A 14,379-nucleotide genomic window follows, 5' to 3' on the forward strand; every position below is an offset into this window, starting at 1 on the left:
CACACACACACACACACACACACACACACACACAAATAAAAAAAATTTAAAAAAAAGAAAGTAGATAAAGTAAATGTTCTATTCACTAAAAGGTATCTTTCGTATTTGTGGTTATAACAGGTTTTAAAACCTTTTCCTCTTCTCAGTATTGTTAGAAGTAGCAAAAATACTTTACAGGATGAGAAGTAGTTTGCATTTAGTACCTGCACTCCCCTTAGAGGCGAACCTGGTCACGTGATCATTACTGCGAAAAGGCCGCCATAAATTAGTTAAGTAACTTGATGACAGCCCAAAGCTACCATATTTCATGAAATACTTCCAACTACATGTAATTCTAAGATAGCGCTTGTCACAAGAGGAGATGCTGAGTTACACAAAAAAGGTTCCTTGGTGTCTGAAATTAAGATACGAAGCAAGAGCCAGGATTCCCATGACAGGTAGCTTGGTTCCCACATCTACACTGTGCTGCCCTTTGGTAGCAGTGCTTAAGCATTTTGTATTTTACTCTCTTAGCAGTGGAAGACAGGAAGCTGTTTATTGGTATGATTTCCAAGAAGTGCACTGAAAATGACATCCGAGTCATGTTCTCTTCATTTGGACAGATTGAAGAGTGCCGGATATTGCGGGGACCTGATGGCCTGAGCCGAGGTGGTATACTTCCAGCTTTTAGAAATGCTTGTCTTAGAGTTTATGTAATTGGACCACTGGAAATCAGATCCTTGCCATGCACCAACCCCATCCCCACCCCCGCCCTTACCCTGCCCCGTCATAGTGAGGAGGTTCGGCTCTTCCTGCTGGACCACTGCTCTTCTGGGTGTCTGCCACCAGCCCGAAGGAGTAACACTGTGTACTTCAGTGTCATCTATTGAAATGTTCTTTGTGTACTTAGAGAGGATTGTGTTGCCAGATGGAAGTGTTTCTTCTTCCCTGTTTCTAGAGGAATGTGAGGATATAATTCCTTCTTCCTCAAGCACTTGTCCTGTGTACAGATCCCTGGTTTTTCATTCTAACACTTATTACCCCACTGTGATATACCTAGCTCTTCTACTGGCTCAGAAGCCCCTGAGACCAGGCCAATGGAATAGGTGCAATATCAGTGTCAGATAAACCACATTTCCCAAAAAATAAAACTGGATCATATGTAATTTTTGCTCCAAAAGATGCAATAAATGGCTTGTCATTTTTATGTACAACTATCACATATATTCAATTATATAAATCTTTATTCATTTTAGTATAGTCATATCTTCTAGAACATCATTGTAACTCCAAATCCTGAATTCTGGCTTGAGCTTCATGTGACTCCATTTCCTGTAGAGCCGCTGGCCCCCATTGCTCCTTTAATGCTCTCTTGTCCAGGTGGCCTGTTCACAGTGCTCTGGCAGCTTGGTGGTCAGTGATTTTCATGACCTCTTGCAGGCTGGGCTTCACGAAGTTTCCATTAAATCAAGTGTTGGGGCTGTGGAGATGGCTCAGTAGAATAAGCGCTTCCCTGGGAAGCGCCAGGACCTGAGTTCAATGCCCGGTTCTGCCAAAATCAATCAATCAAGTGTTAATTGAAGACGGGAGACAGGAATAGCAACAAAAATGGGACATTTGAGAATAATAACCCATACAAGTGACCAAAAATTCAAGGTGCCAAAGTTCACAAAGCATTTATTTCACATGATTGCATTAAATACGTTTGTTACAGCGTATGAGATACTGAATTATGAAGATTCATGTTAGACAAAACAATTTCTATTATCAAGTGCACACACTTACTTGTGTGTTGTGTCTGTACTCTGATGTTCAGCAGTATCTCAAGTTCTTCTGTTTACATCGGCCTTTACCTCTTGTCCAAAGGCACTCACTTGGGCATTTATAGATACTTACCACTTAGTTTAAGTGTTAATGTCAAAAATATTACTTATATCTAATAAAAATAATGTAATTGAATAATAAAAATGCTAAAATAATATCAGTATAATAAACATTTAATTTTGTGTTACTATTATTTTATAATTCAGTATGTCCCTCGTGTTGCAACAGACATACCAAATGCATCTGTGAGGCGTGAACGTCACATGTCTTAAAATCTAGGAGTTTGAGGCCATCTGGCTGATGATCTTAACTGGGGTTTATTTTAGGGTAGGGATTATGTTAGGAGCATCCAAAAAAAGTCGTGGTAGGGCTCCTTTTGTTCAGTCTTCTTTTGGGGGAAATACAGTGTAAGCAAGTGAATGGATGAGTTACTGACTTCTCTTACCAGGTTGTGCATTTGTGACTTTTACAACAAGAGCCATGGCACAGACAGCTATCAAGGCCATGCACCAAGCACAGACCATGGAGGTAGGGAGCACACAGGTGAAGGGGAAACTGCTTAGCTTGAGAGTATAGACAGTTGGCCATCAGAGTCCTGCAGCTCACATGGTGTTGAATTGCCAGTCTGTCTTAAGGCTAAAAACCAATGCTTTCTTTTAAATTAACATGCTACACCAAAGTAGTGTGTGCCTATAGTCCCATCTCTTGAGGAGACTGAGGCATGAACGTCACATGTCTTAAAATCTAGGAGTTTGAGGCCATCCTGTATAACACAGGAAGAAATGAATCCATAAACACATAAAAGTAATATACTGGGAATAATTGCCTCCTTAAATTGTCTTTTGCCATCTGTTTATCAGGAGGAGGGATCTTTGCTAAGTGAAATAAAAGCTCAGCCTGCATGTTACCTAAAAGAGATTTTGTTCTGCACCCAGAAAGAATTGACCAGTTAGTTTTGATTTTTCCTAGGGCTGCTCATCCCCCATGGTGGTGAAGTTTGCTGATACACAGAAGGACAAAGAGCAGAAGAGAATGGCCCAGCAGCTCCAGCAGCAGATGCAGCAGATCAGTGCAGCGTCTGTGTGGGGGAACCTTGCTGGGCTGAACACTCTCGGACCCCAATACTTAGCAGTGAGTCTTTGTGGTGTGCTTTCTGCAGGCTGTGCAAGCTCCCAGCTATTTCTTCTGCTAACCTTCGCTGACAAACACAGCGACACTTACAACTTGTGCATAGAGATTCTGTGTAAAAATCTTTAGGCACTGTGAGGTCCTTTAAGTCATGTGTATCTGTCTGCATTTCTCCTTGTTTGGTGTCTTCAGCTATATCTTGAGGATTTTGCTACTATTTTAAAGTGCAATCTTAGACTATCTTGGAGATTCAGAAATAACTTATACTTTCCTGACTCCAAGAGAAAAATCTCTGAGGGAATCTTAACTACCAAGGATCGTTCTCCCTTTCTCTTTCTCTACAGGCAAAGAGCATCATCAGAATCCTTGTTGAGTCTCCTCTCTAAAGCATAATAGGGGGCTGGGAAGATGGCTCAGTGGAATAAGTGCTTCCCTGCAAGCGCAAGGTCCTGAGTTCAATCCCCGGTTCCATCAAAAATAAAAATAAATAAACCCTTCCTGTTTAAAAAAAAGTATAATAAATGGGATTAACATGCATATTATTAAATGAGCATTATAGGCATATATTTGAATTCAAAATTGTAACTAGATTTTCTTTAACTTGGTCTCTCTGATTTTGAGCCACATAGCATAAAAAGTTCCAGCTCCAATTTGTTACTTAGATTGAGTTAGTTTTCAATATACGATATAAATGATTATTGTTCTTACTTGAACCCTTCAAAAAATTGTGGCTAACACAAGACACCAAGACTATCTTGTTTTGTTTGCTTTTTTTTTTTTTTTTGCTTTTTGAGACAGGGTCTGACTATATATTTCAGGCTAGCCTTGAACTCAATAGGTAACCCAGGCTGGCCTCAAACTCAGGTGATCCTCCTGCCTAGCCTTCCAAGGGCTAGGATTCTAGGCATGTGCCACCATGCCTAGCTACCTGGCACTGTCTTATCTATGAGTCAGAAAATTAAAAAAGCTCATTTCTGAAGCTATAACTCGTGAAACCACCAAATTCATGTTGGGTGTTCTACAAATATCCACATAGGAATAACTAATACCATCATTCATTCTTTCAAGTAATGTTTTCTATGGAAACAGAAAAGGCACTGATTTTTCTTCCTCAGTACTAAATTTTATGTAACTTGATAACCCCTGGTTTCCATATTTCTACAATCTTAAAGGAATCCCAGTTTGCCTACCTTATGTTTCTCTGAATCAGAAAATTCACAAAAGTTTTTTTTTTTTTTATTTTTATTTATGAGAGAGAGAGAGAGAGAGAGAGAGAGAGAGAGAGAGAGAGAGAGAGAGAGAGAGAGAGAGGGAGGTGTGTGTGTGGCCAGCTCAGCCCACCAGGGGGCGGGGCTGGCTGGCATGTGGTGCTGGGGGATTGAACCGCGGTCCCTGATGCCTTGCCAAGCTTGTTCTAAGTAGGTGCTTTAGACCACTGAGCCATCTCTCCAGCCCCTCACAAAAGTTTTGATTGTCTTTTTTAGGGATATTAGTGTCGCTGTCACACTCATCAAGTACACGGTGATATGTATTGAGATTCTTGGTCTCTTTCAGTTAGAAAGAGACCTGCCCTAAAAGGTGTTCTTTGATTTGTTTTTTTGTTTGAGACAAGATTCTTACGCAGTTCAGGCTAGCCAGGAACCCACTATGTAGCCCGGGCTGCCCTTAAACTCACAGGGATGCTCCTGCCTTAGCTTCCCAAGTGCTGAGATTACAAGTGTGCACCACTATGCTGGGCAAAGAAAGCTGTTCTCATTTAGAGAGGAGATAAGAGTTGCCACATCCAGTGTGCATAGTCCACCACTTAGGACTAAACCCTTTGCCCAGGGTATTTAAGACAGAAGTGAGGACGCACAGGTGCTGTGGAACTGGATATGACAGCACAGCATCTTTCCTCAGAAGACTTGGGACTTGTGGGCTGAGCCGTCTGACCTCTGATGGACTAGGGCAGTGATTCTTTATGGGGTTGTGGACCCCTTTCAGAAGTGAAAAAGAATGTGACATGGTGGCACATGTCTATAATCCCAGCTGTTTGGAAGGTGTGGGTAGGAGGATTGTGAGTTTGAAGTCAGCCTGGGTAATGTAGGGAGACCCTGTCAGAAAAAGGAGAAAAGATAGAAATGGTAAAAATTACTTGCGTTGTTTTCATTCATTATCCTTCTGAAGGTTAACCTGAAATCTTCCTATAAACTCTACCCTAGAGGGATTCAGGGCACAGGTCATATGTCTGTAGCAATGACAAATGAGCCGAAAAAGGATCCTGGTACAAGAAAGCTAGTTTTCCATTAGAAATAGCAGTTGGGTATGGAGGGAGCACAAGTTTTCACTAGGTTAATTGGATAAAGGCTGAGCTTGCCAAGTGGCAGCAAGGTCAGAAAGTTCTAAGCTCATGGACAGACCCCTGGTTTTACTCATGACAGAGGCAGTCACTGAAAGAACGTATGCCAGACTTTGTGTACACTGACTGTGCATCATTTGGTCATCCCAAGCAGTGAAGACCAGTTTGGAGGAGAAGAGATAAACAGCTGGATCTATAGGGTGCTCAGGAGCTCTGGGTGCCTTATGGCTGGTCAGAGATAACATCAAAGAAGTACTGTAAAGTGGTCAGATACGATAGGTGAAACAGTGGTAGGAAATAGAAATTGGGTATCCAGATGTGCACAGTTTGCAGAACAGGATGTGTTGGCCTAAGGAAGGAGAATTTCAGAGAGAAACTAGATATGTAGTTGTCACTGTGCTGGCATTGATGGCAGTGAGCTGTGCCGCTCTGTGAGTTTAGCTTCTGTCCCTGTGCCGCTTTTGTCCTCTGCTGTGTGCTGTGTGGGGACTGCCACCACATGGCTCCGGTGTCCATCGAATGTGCACTCTTGTGGCCTAATGATTTTGCTGTGTTGTTCTGTCCTGCACCGTCACGAGGCTTGTGTTTCTGTCAACAGCTTGGGGTCTCGTCTCGGATTTTCCTCTGGGGGCCTCTGCACTCTCGCTTTGCTGTGCTGTAGAGTTATCCCAGATGCAGAACCAGCCCTCACTCTCACTCTTGTTCTGTTTTTTGGTGTAATGTCTAGCTTTATTTGCAGCTCCTTCAGCAGACTGCCTCCTCTGGGAACCTCAACACCCTGAGCAGCCTCCACCCAATGGGAGGTAAGTGTCCACCACCACGGAGGAGCAGCAGCGCCCAGGCCAGCAGACCTGGCTGCCAGCAGGCTGAGAGTCCCACCCACAGTGTTTGTGCAAATGCAGAATGAATAATCAAAGCAAAAACCCTCAGGTGACTGTCCCCGGACTCAACTGTCTTGCATCTGTAAGGTGGCTCTGTTGCTGGTTGATGTCATATTGCCTGCTGGGTGCTGCTGTCCACCACCCTCCTAAATCACTGTTGGAGATGGGAAAGAAGTATTACACCTAGAGGCCAGCTGAGGCCATTCTGATGAGTAGGAAGTATAGGAGCTCTTCAGCCAAGGACGGCCTCCATGCACCTGGCCCTTTCTGAAGCCAATAGGACCCAGGCAGTGAATGCACTGTGTATCCCACATGTGCCATTTCACAGAACCTTTGCCGGGATTTATTGTGACCTGAGTACGTAGGTGGATCTTGAGATCGGTGGAGGCAGAGAATAGGTGGCTCCAGAGCTGCCCATGCCCACCCCCTCACCTGGGGAAGTGAGGTACTACATCTGATAAAGGGGACTCTTCAGTGAACTGTGACTTACAGTGTGAACATGGTTCACTTTTTTGTTTGTTTGTTTTGTTTTTAAATGTATTTGATACAGAGTCTCACTATGCAGCTTGAACTCATAGTGATTCTCCTGTTTTCAGCCCCCCCAGCGCTGGGATTACAGGGGTGCATCACCATGCCCAGATGCACTCACCAGCTCAGCGCATTCAGGGGGCGGGGCCAGTGCAGCATTTGGGACCAGGGATCAAACCCTGGTCCCTGTGCTTGCCAAAGCTTAGGCCACTGAGCTATCTCACTGACCTTGCACTGTCTTTTGGGAGTTTTATTTTTGTATTTTAGGAAAAGGTCTACAGGGTGTTCAGGGTCTCACTACTAGATGTGACTTGTAGTGATCTGCCTATTTATAGCCTCCCAAGAGCTGGGATTACAGGCTTGCACCACCACACCCAGTCTCAATCCTGTCTTTGTGCACCCCCGGGGATAGGGCCAGCACCAACACCTACAGCAAGCCCTGGGATCATCTCTGGCCCCTGCGTCTGCTTGCAGGTGCTTTAATCCCCTGAGCTATTTGGCCAGCCCCATTCTTTGGGAGTTTAATGGCTGTGGTTTCAAAAAGTTGCTAGATTGTAATAGGCACTTTTTGTTCTCCCTTGCTCAGCCTGCCCCTTGCCCACAGTCTGCCCTTCCAGTAGTGAATGGCTTACAGCATCTGTGGCACAGTTCACGCTGCTTCTTCTCGGTTCTGTTATCTCAATTCTGTTTGCAAATCTTTGCCTAACTGTATGTTTCCTCTGATAATTAATTTGCTGTACAAATGCTGAAGTTTTCTTCTTTGTGGCATTGCTGTTCTCTTCTGCATTCTCGCATATTCCTCTTGGGAGTTGTGGGTCTCTTCTGCCTTTTCTGCTTCTTCTCCTTCATTGCACAATAGTCCCTGGAAAGTTTGAGTGAAGTATTACATGCAGTCCTGTTCTGCTTCTTAGAGTCAGTTTGTTCCTGGGATTTCTGACCTGCAGTTGGACAAATACCTGTTTTTCCTGTGATTTCCTTACTGCCCACCCCAATATCAGTGCTCACAAGGTGTGATGCTATTGTGTCAGCCAACTCTTTTGAGAAGTGATTTCAGATTTCTCTTCATAGATTGATTGATTGATACTGTGAATTGAACCCAGGAGGACCTTGACACGGAGCTGTATCCCCAGCATTTATTTTTGGACACAGGGTCCCACTAAGTTGCTCAGGCTGGGCTCTGTGTGAAATCTTCCTTCCTCAGCCTCCGAGAGTGCTGGGATTACAGGCACACACCACCACTCCTGCCATGTCTACATCATTTTTGGAACCCTGTGATACTGCTTATAAGGCTTATCCAGAACAGTTACTGTGCCACTATCACTGGAGTGGATATCGGCCAACCTTACCTGCTGGCTGACTCTTGGCTTTGGTTGTTGCAGGCCTCAATGCGATGCAGTTACAGAATTTGGCTGCATTGGCTGCTGCAGCCAGTGCAGCTCAGAATACACCCAGTGGTACCAATGCTCTCACCACATCCAGCAGTCCCCTCAGCGTCCTTACCAGTTCAGGTAAGTGTGGAACAGGTGCCACAGTGCCTTAGGGGCCTCCAACAGCTCTCCTTTCTGTCATGTTGGATGTTGGGGGAGGCTGGAAAGGGGTTATTGCCTGTCTCCAGAGAGGTGGGTTTACCAACTACAAAATCTCTTGGTTTTAACTTTTAGTCTGTTATAATCATTGGTCTCTGCCCTACAAGGACAGTTACTAAAATGCAAAACCTGTTTTCAGATAGAATCTCTGGATAGAATCACTCTTAGGTATCTGTCAGTTTACTATTATAGACAAGTTTGAAAGCTATTTTTAATTACATTTTATTAGTGTGTACTTGGAGTACATAATGATTACATTTATGATGGGGTGGAGGTTTGTATACTTACATAATACATCTGAATTATTTTCCCATCCCTCCCTGATCTCTCCATGTCTTGTTGTTCTCCCCATTTGAAAAAAGATCTGCATGCTTCCTATTATCCATCTTTTATTTTATTCTTAAAGAGAAATCATATGATACTTAAATTTAAGTGTATCTAGTTTAGTTTAGTATTGTAGCCTCATCCATTTAGCTCAGATGCCTCACATTTATCCCTTAACGGCACAGTCGTACTTCACTGTGTATAAGCACTGCATTTTCTGTGTACATTCATCTGCCCATCTTGATGGGCATGTAGGCTGTTTCCAAGGTTCAGCTGTTAGAGATGGTTTGAGTTTAACTCCAGGATTTCTAATAGCAGGGTCCTCACCCAGCTCCAGCAGCAGTAATTCTGTCAACCCCATAGCCTCACTTGGAGCCCTGCAGACACTCGCTGGAGCAACGGCTGGCCTCAATGTTGGCTCTTTGGCAGGTAAAAGACAGCCCTTGTTGTCAGAAGGTCATTCATTGTGTTAAGTGGCATATTTAGGCCCACCTACTAGCATAATTGCAATAGTCCAGAATAGTTAGAAATGCAGATGTGATTTACAGTCAGTCCTGGGGCTGGGGAGATAGCTCAGTAGAGTAAGCACTTGCCTGGCAAGCACAAGGTCCTGAGTTCAATCCCCGGTACCACTGAATGAATGAATGAATGAATAAATGAATAAATGAATAAATGAATAAATGAATGTTAGTTCAAAGTCAGTCCTCCTCCTCATCTGAGAAGCAGCAGTGAAAGACTACCATGGAGGATGATAAGGGCACCGAGAACATAGGCCAAGTGCTGATGAACATTGCTTACCTCAGAGTTTAGCCTGATGCTTAATGAGTAGAATAAACACAGTGAAGTTAGTTGCTATTTTGATTATGGAGTGAACCCATATTTTCTCATTAAGAGGATCACTTGTACCTTTTTTAGTCCTCAGTCCTGAAACCCTTATTATATCACTTCCCACCTTTGTATGAGAAAGTGATAGAACAGCCACAGAGGAGATGGAGCCAGGCGTACGAGTGGTGTTGGTTCTTGAACCTGGGAATGGTATTGATGTCCTAAGCTCTGACCAGGTAGAAGCCATAAGAGGTGAAAGGGTGAACTATGGGGTTATCTCTAAGTGTACCCATCTTTGCTCTGTGGAGCCCTTCACATTAATTAATGCTGCTCTTCCTCAACCAAGGGATGGCTGCTCTAAATGGTGGCCTGGGCAGCAGTGGCCTTTCAAACGGCACTGGGAGCACCATGGAGGCCCTCACTCAGGCCTACTCTGGTATCCAGCAGTATGCTGCCGCCGCTCTCCCCACCCTGTACAACCAGAACCTGTTGACACAGCAGAGTATTGGTGCTGCTGGCAGCCAGAAGGAAGGTGAGTGTCAGGGAGTTAGGGCATGCATGGGGACTGGGAGGCAGGCAAAGGCTGTGGACCCCTAGAGGTGCTCAGACCTATGTTGGGAGTTGATTGTGAAGTCCTGGGAATTGTGATGTTCTCTGATAGTGAAACAGAAACTGGCCATCCTGTGTCTGCTATCATTAGACATTGAATTTTTTTTTTAATTGATTCTTTTTTTAGGAAGACTTTTCTCTGGGTTATAAATCTTAGGTTCTTCTGTGATATTTTCCTTGCTTTCTAACTGGTTCTCGTCCTCATCAAGGAGAAATGGGTGATGGGATAGAGTTAGGGACATTTCATTTGGGACTTCATGGAAGTGGGCTGGCAGAATAGGAAATCAGTCCTTTGACGTAAGTGAAATTAATTTCAGGAGAACCGTTTTAGACAAGGCCTGACAGTGGTTTGTAGGAGAGATAGTCCAGGGGATGCCTGGGCACTTTTCTTTTTTTACTGGGTTTTTAATCACCATGAAAGGTTTAAGCACTAATATAGGAAAGAGATACATATCTACTTAGCTATAGCAACAAGAAGTGTGTTGTGGGGCCAGGGAGATGGCTCAGTGGAATAAGCACTTCCCTGGCAAGCACAAGGGCCTGAGTTCAATCCCTGGTTCCACCAAAAAAAAGGGAAGTGCTGTTGTGTCCTTCCTTGCGTGCCTGAGAATTACACACTTCCTTACTCTGGAGATGTGTTGGTGGGGGCATCATTCCTAAACCGTTACGTGTTGTGTTGTGTTGTTATGTGTTGTTATATGTTATTGTGTATTGTTATGTGGAATTATGTGGTGTTACGTGATGTGATGTGATGTTAGACAGGGTCTCAGCCTGTGTGGTTCAGGCTGGCTTTGCACTGAGGTGGTAGCCCAGGCTGCCTGTTTCAGCCTCCCGAGAGCTGGGGTTTTATGTATGCCTCACCACACCCCGCTGTAAACCATAATTTTGTGGAGACAGCAGAGACACAGTAAAAAAGCTAAAAGCACGGGTTACTTGAGCTGGTCCTCTAAATTGTCCTAAGTGCAAAAGGAGTGTGAGAGTCACTGCTGCTCATGCACAGTGTTCAAAGCAACTCTCAAAGGAGACGTTTCACTGGGAGCTCATGGAAGCAAGCCAGGAACTAGAAGTTCAAAGGCACTGCAGCAGCATGTTCTGGAGAAGAGCTGGGTGGTTTGGTCTTTACCAGGGCTCAAACTCAGGTGCTGTGCTATATCCCCAGCTCTGTTATGTTCTTGTGTTCAGTATTAATCATAGGCTCAGGTTTTGTTTTTATTTATTTATTTATTTGGCAGAACCGGGGATTGAATTCAGGCTCTTGCGTTTGCCAGGCAAGCACTTATTCTGCTGAGCTATCTCCCCGACCCTTAGGCTTAGTTTTTAAAAGGTGTTTTCCTTTTGCCAAAGTGCAGTTTACCAATGATTAATTCACCCACTTTTTTATACAGCTCATAAGATCTTTGTTAAGTCCCAAAATCCTGTTTTTGCTATCATTCAAATTAGATCATCCATCGCCCCAGATACTCCCTCCTGCTCCTCAGACGTTGACTGGGCTCATTACCGCTTCTACCAACAACCACACCTTTGCTCTCCCTGTAATTCCTAGCACAATTTTGGAGCCAGTTTTCATTATAACCTCTTCTATTTCCTTTCTTCTATGGCCACTGGTCTCTCCCTGCTCCTGGTCCCAGCACCCTTCCCTGTGGTCAGTAAAACCCTGCCGTCCTTAGAGTCTGCCTCAGTACTGTGGGGGGCATTTATAGTAGTGATTGTGCTTTGGTTCCCTGCCTCCTGCTTGGAGAATCTCCTTCCCCTAGAGGTTGTGTGTATTGATTGTGACAGTTTAGCATAGGCAGGTTGAAGGGCTGGTGGCACAGGGTGGTGAGCATGCTGGCACTGACACTTTGCATCTGTGGATATTTTGAAGGTCCAGAGGGAGCCAACCTATTCATCTACCACCTCCCCCAGGAGTTTGGAGATCAGGACTTGCTGCAGATGTTTATGCCCTTCGGGAACGTCGTGTCTGCCAAGGTTTTTATAGATAAGCAGACAAACCTGAGCAAGTGTTTTGGTATGTTGATGTCTCTTCTGCTGTTGAGCTTGACAGTTCACTACTGAGAGAAAAAGCAACAGACTTGCTGTTACCAGTAGCAGAAGAGTCAGAATTATGATTGGAGTACTGTTCAGCCAGCCTTGGGCAGCTCAAGTGACCTTTTCCTGAGCCTCAGTTTTCTCACATCTGGACTGGAGATGATATCTGCTCACAGCTCTGCTCTGGAGGGAAAAATAATGTATGAGAAATGGCTTGGGGGAAAAATGCTATGTAGGTAGCTATCAGGTGGCACTATTAGGGATCAGTGTATTTTTTGTGGTATTTCCAGAGGTTTGTCCCTGCTGAAAAAAAAAAAAACTGGGACCTGAGACTAAGTCATGCATAAGGAGGACTGAGACCCCACTTGCTCATGCTGGATTTTTGCTTGGACGCAGGTTTCGTAAGTTACGACAATCCTGTTTCGGCTCAAGCTGCCATCCAGTCCATGAATGGCTTTCAGATTGGCATGAAGCGGCTCAAAGTGCAACTCAAGCGTTCAAAGAATGACAGCAAACCCTACTGAGTACTCCCCTCTGAGACTGGAGTGAGAGGGTCTTCTGGTAAGTGGGGGAGGAGCACCCTTAATGATTCGAAGCCCCGAGGCTGTGTGGGCAGCCCCGACCCTGATCCCTGCCACTCTCGCAGGCACGGCTTGCCCCGAAGACTCGGCTACGGCCTTCTGTGGGAGTTTCGCTTCGTACAGAGGACGAGTTTGTGCTTTGGTTTCCAGTGTTTTACTTTGGAGCTTAGGTGCCATATCCTGAGATTTTTCCCCCCCTTTATTTAAGTTTGCTGTGTTTGTAACCAGTGTGTGTTGAGATGGACCAACACCAGACCACCCTGGGGGAGGGAGATTGGGGCAATATTTTTAAAAGATGAAGATCAGGGTTCACCCCAGACCACCCCAAGAGAGAGGACTGAGTAGAACAAAGTGTGACCCGTAGAGTGTCCCCGAGTGCATGGCATGGGGGTGCTTTGGAGGAGAGGCGGGTGACCTGACACCTAGTGCCCTGCATGCACAGGTGGAAGCTGCTTCACAGCTGCCTTCCATGGAAATATACTGAGTATCTGCCACCTATTTTTCAAATTCTTGTCCTGGATTTCTGCCCCTCTTCCTAAAAGGGGGTCAACAATTCTCTGGAAATAAAACACCTCTTAAATTAGCTGATTTATGCAAAAAGCAGGGAGATGTCACCCATTCCTGGCCTTCAGCCTCCATTGGTATCAGATTGCCCTGCCTGGCTGGCGGCTGTTGGGAGAAACAGCCAAGCAGGTCATTTTTAGTTAAATCAACATCAAACTAGATGCTGGCCCATTTCCAGCAAATCCCCCTTTTAAAAAGGTCTCTGTGGAAGACGTTGCTGGGTCTCCTTCCTTGGAGTTCATCCCAAGCCACAGTTTTCTCAGAGGGTAGACCTGCAGGGTGTGCTCTGGCAGTGATCAGGAGCCACCTAGTTGTGGGGGAAGGAGCTATGCCTTGGTGTTCTGAGCCTCCAGGTCCCTCCAGGCCAAGGTATTGCATTGCCCGGCCTGCCTGGCCTGCCTCACCTCATACTGAGGCAAGAGGCAGAGACTCGCACTTCTTCCCCAGCTCAGTTGAGGTGTCCCAGAGGTAGTATCCCACAGTTAGGGCACACACCTCCAGTCACACCAGTCCCATCTTCTGCCCTTGGGGACAGAGAAACAACAGCACGTTTACAACCTCCAGATGGGTTTTTGTGTTCATTTACCTCAGTGTTACTTTGTTGTTTTCCTCCGGCCTAGTTAGCTGCCCACTGCCTCCTGCAGGCTTCACTCCAGCTCAGGCCTCTGGGTGCCATCTTTGCTTCAAAAGTGCTGTGGGGTTGGAGCTGCAAAGTGTGCTGTTGTGGGATGCACCAGGCAGCAGCCCTGTCAAAAAAGACTGGGTGCCCAAGCCCTGGAGTGTATCCCGCCCTTAGCAGTAGGTGTCGACCTGATGGCAGAGAGCACAGTGAAGGGGCCACAGCTGTAGGTCAGAAGGGGCACTCTCTGTGCCGTGTGTCTCTGGGTAGCAGCCGGGCCCGGACCATCTCGCCACACGGTGGTGGTACTGGATTATAGCCCACTGGAGCGGGGCCAGCCACTCCCTCTCATAGTGATAACTGGGGTCTGTTGTCCTCTGAGAAATGCGAAATGTACCCATCTTCAGCGGAACCACGTAAACTTGAATTCTGCACACTGGGAGAAATGTGTCCTGTGTTTCAAAGGAGAAAACTGTTCTAAAGGCTTCCAGGGTCATGATGGGATTTTTTAAATAAATGCAAAAAATAAAAAGAAAAAAGAATACAATAGGGAGCGAGGGCAGGA

At 45.3% G+C, this 14,379-nt stretch overlaps 1 protein-coding gene across 10 annotated transcripts in view; it reads left to right on the top strand.

Annotated features, from left to right (window-relative positions):
* Window positions 1–14,379, top strand: part of Celf1 (CUGBP Elav-like family member 1) — a 91,844-nt gene that overhangs the window by 73,403 nt on the left and 4,062 nt on the right. For 5 of the 10 annotated variants that reach the window (XM_023710852.1, XM_023710846.1, XM_023710851.1 and 2 more), the window contains 9 exons: window positions 514–648; window positions 2,252–2,331; window positions 2,773–2,934; window positions 5,997–6,072; window positions 8,058–8,186; window positions 8,904–9,017; window positions 9,760–9,945; window positions 11,887–12,030; window positions 12,447–12,611. In XM_023710852.1, coding sequence (XP_023566620.1) covers window positions 514–648; window positions 2,252–2,331; window positions 2,773–2,934; window positions 5,997–6,072; window positions 8,058–8,186; window positions 8,904–9,017; window positions 9,760–9,945; window positions 11,887–12,030; window positions 12,447–12,574 — 1,154 coding nt within the window. In that variant the 3' untranslated portion in view covers window positions 12,575–12,611. Of the gene's footprint in view, window positions 1–513; window positions 649–2,251; window positions 2,332–2,772; window positions 2,935–5,996; window positions 6,073–8,057; window positions 8,187–8,903; window positions 9,018–9,759; window positions 9,946–11,886; window positions 12,031–12,446; window positions 12,612–12,696; window positions 14,362–14,379 lie in introns of those variants that run through there. The other 5 variants (XM_023710849.1, XM_023710850.1, XM_004626964.3 and 2 more) reach the window with 5 other exon arrangements.

This window comes from Octodon degus, unplaced genomic scaffold (assembly GCF_000260255.1).
Source record: "Octodon degus isolate 3935 unplaced genomic scaffold, OctDeg1.0 scaffold00018, whole genome shotgun sequence".
In the NCBI taxonomy this organism is placed as follows: Eukaryota; Metazoa; Chordata; class Mammalia; order Rodentia; family Octodontidae; genus Octodon; species Octodon degus.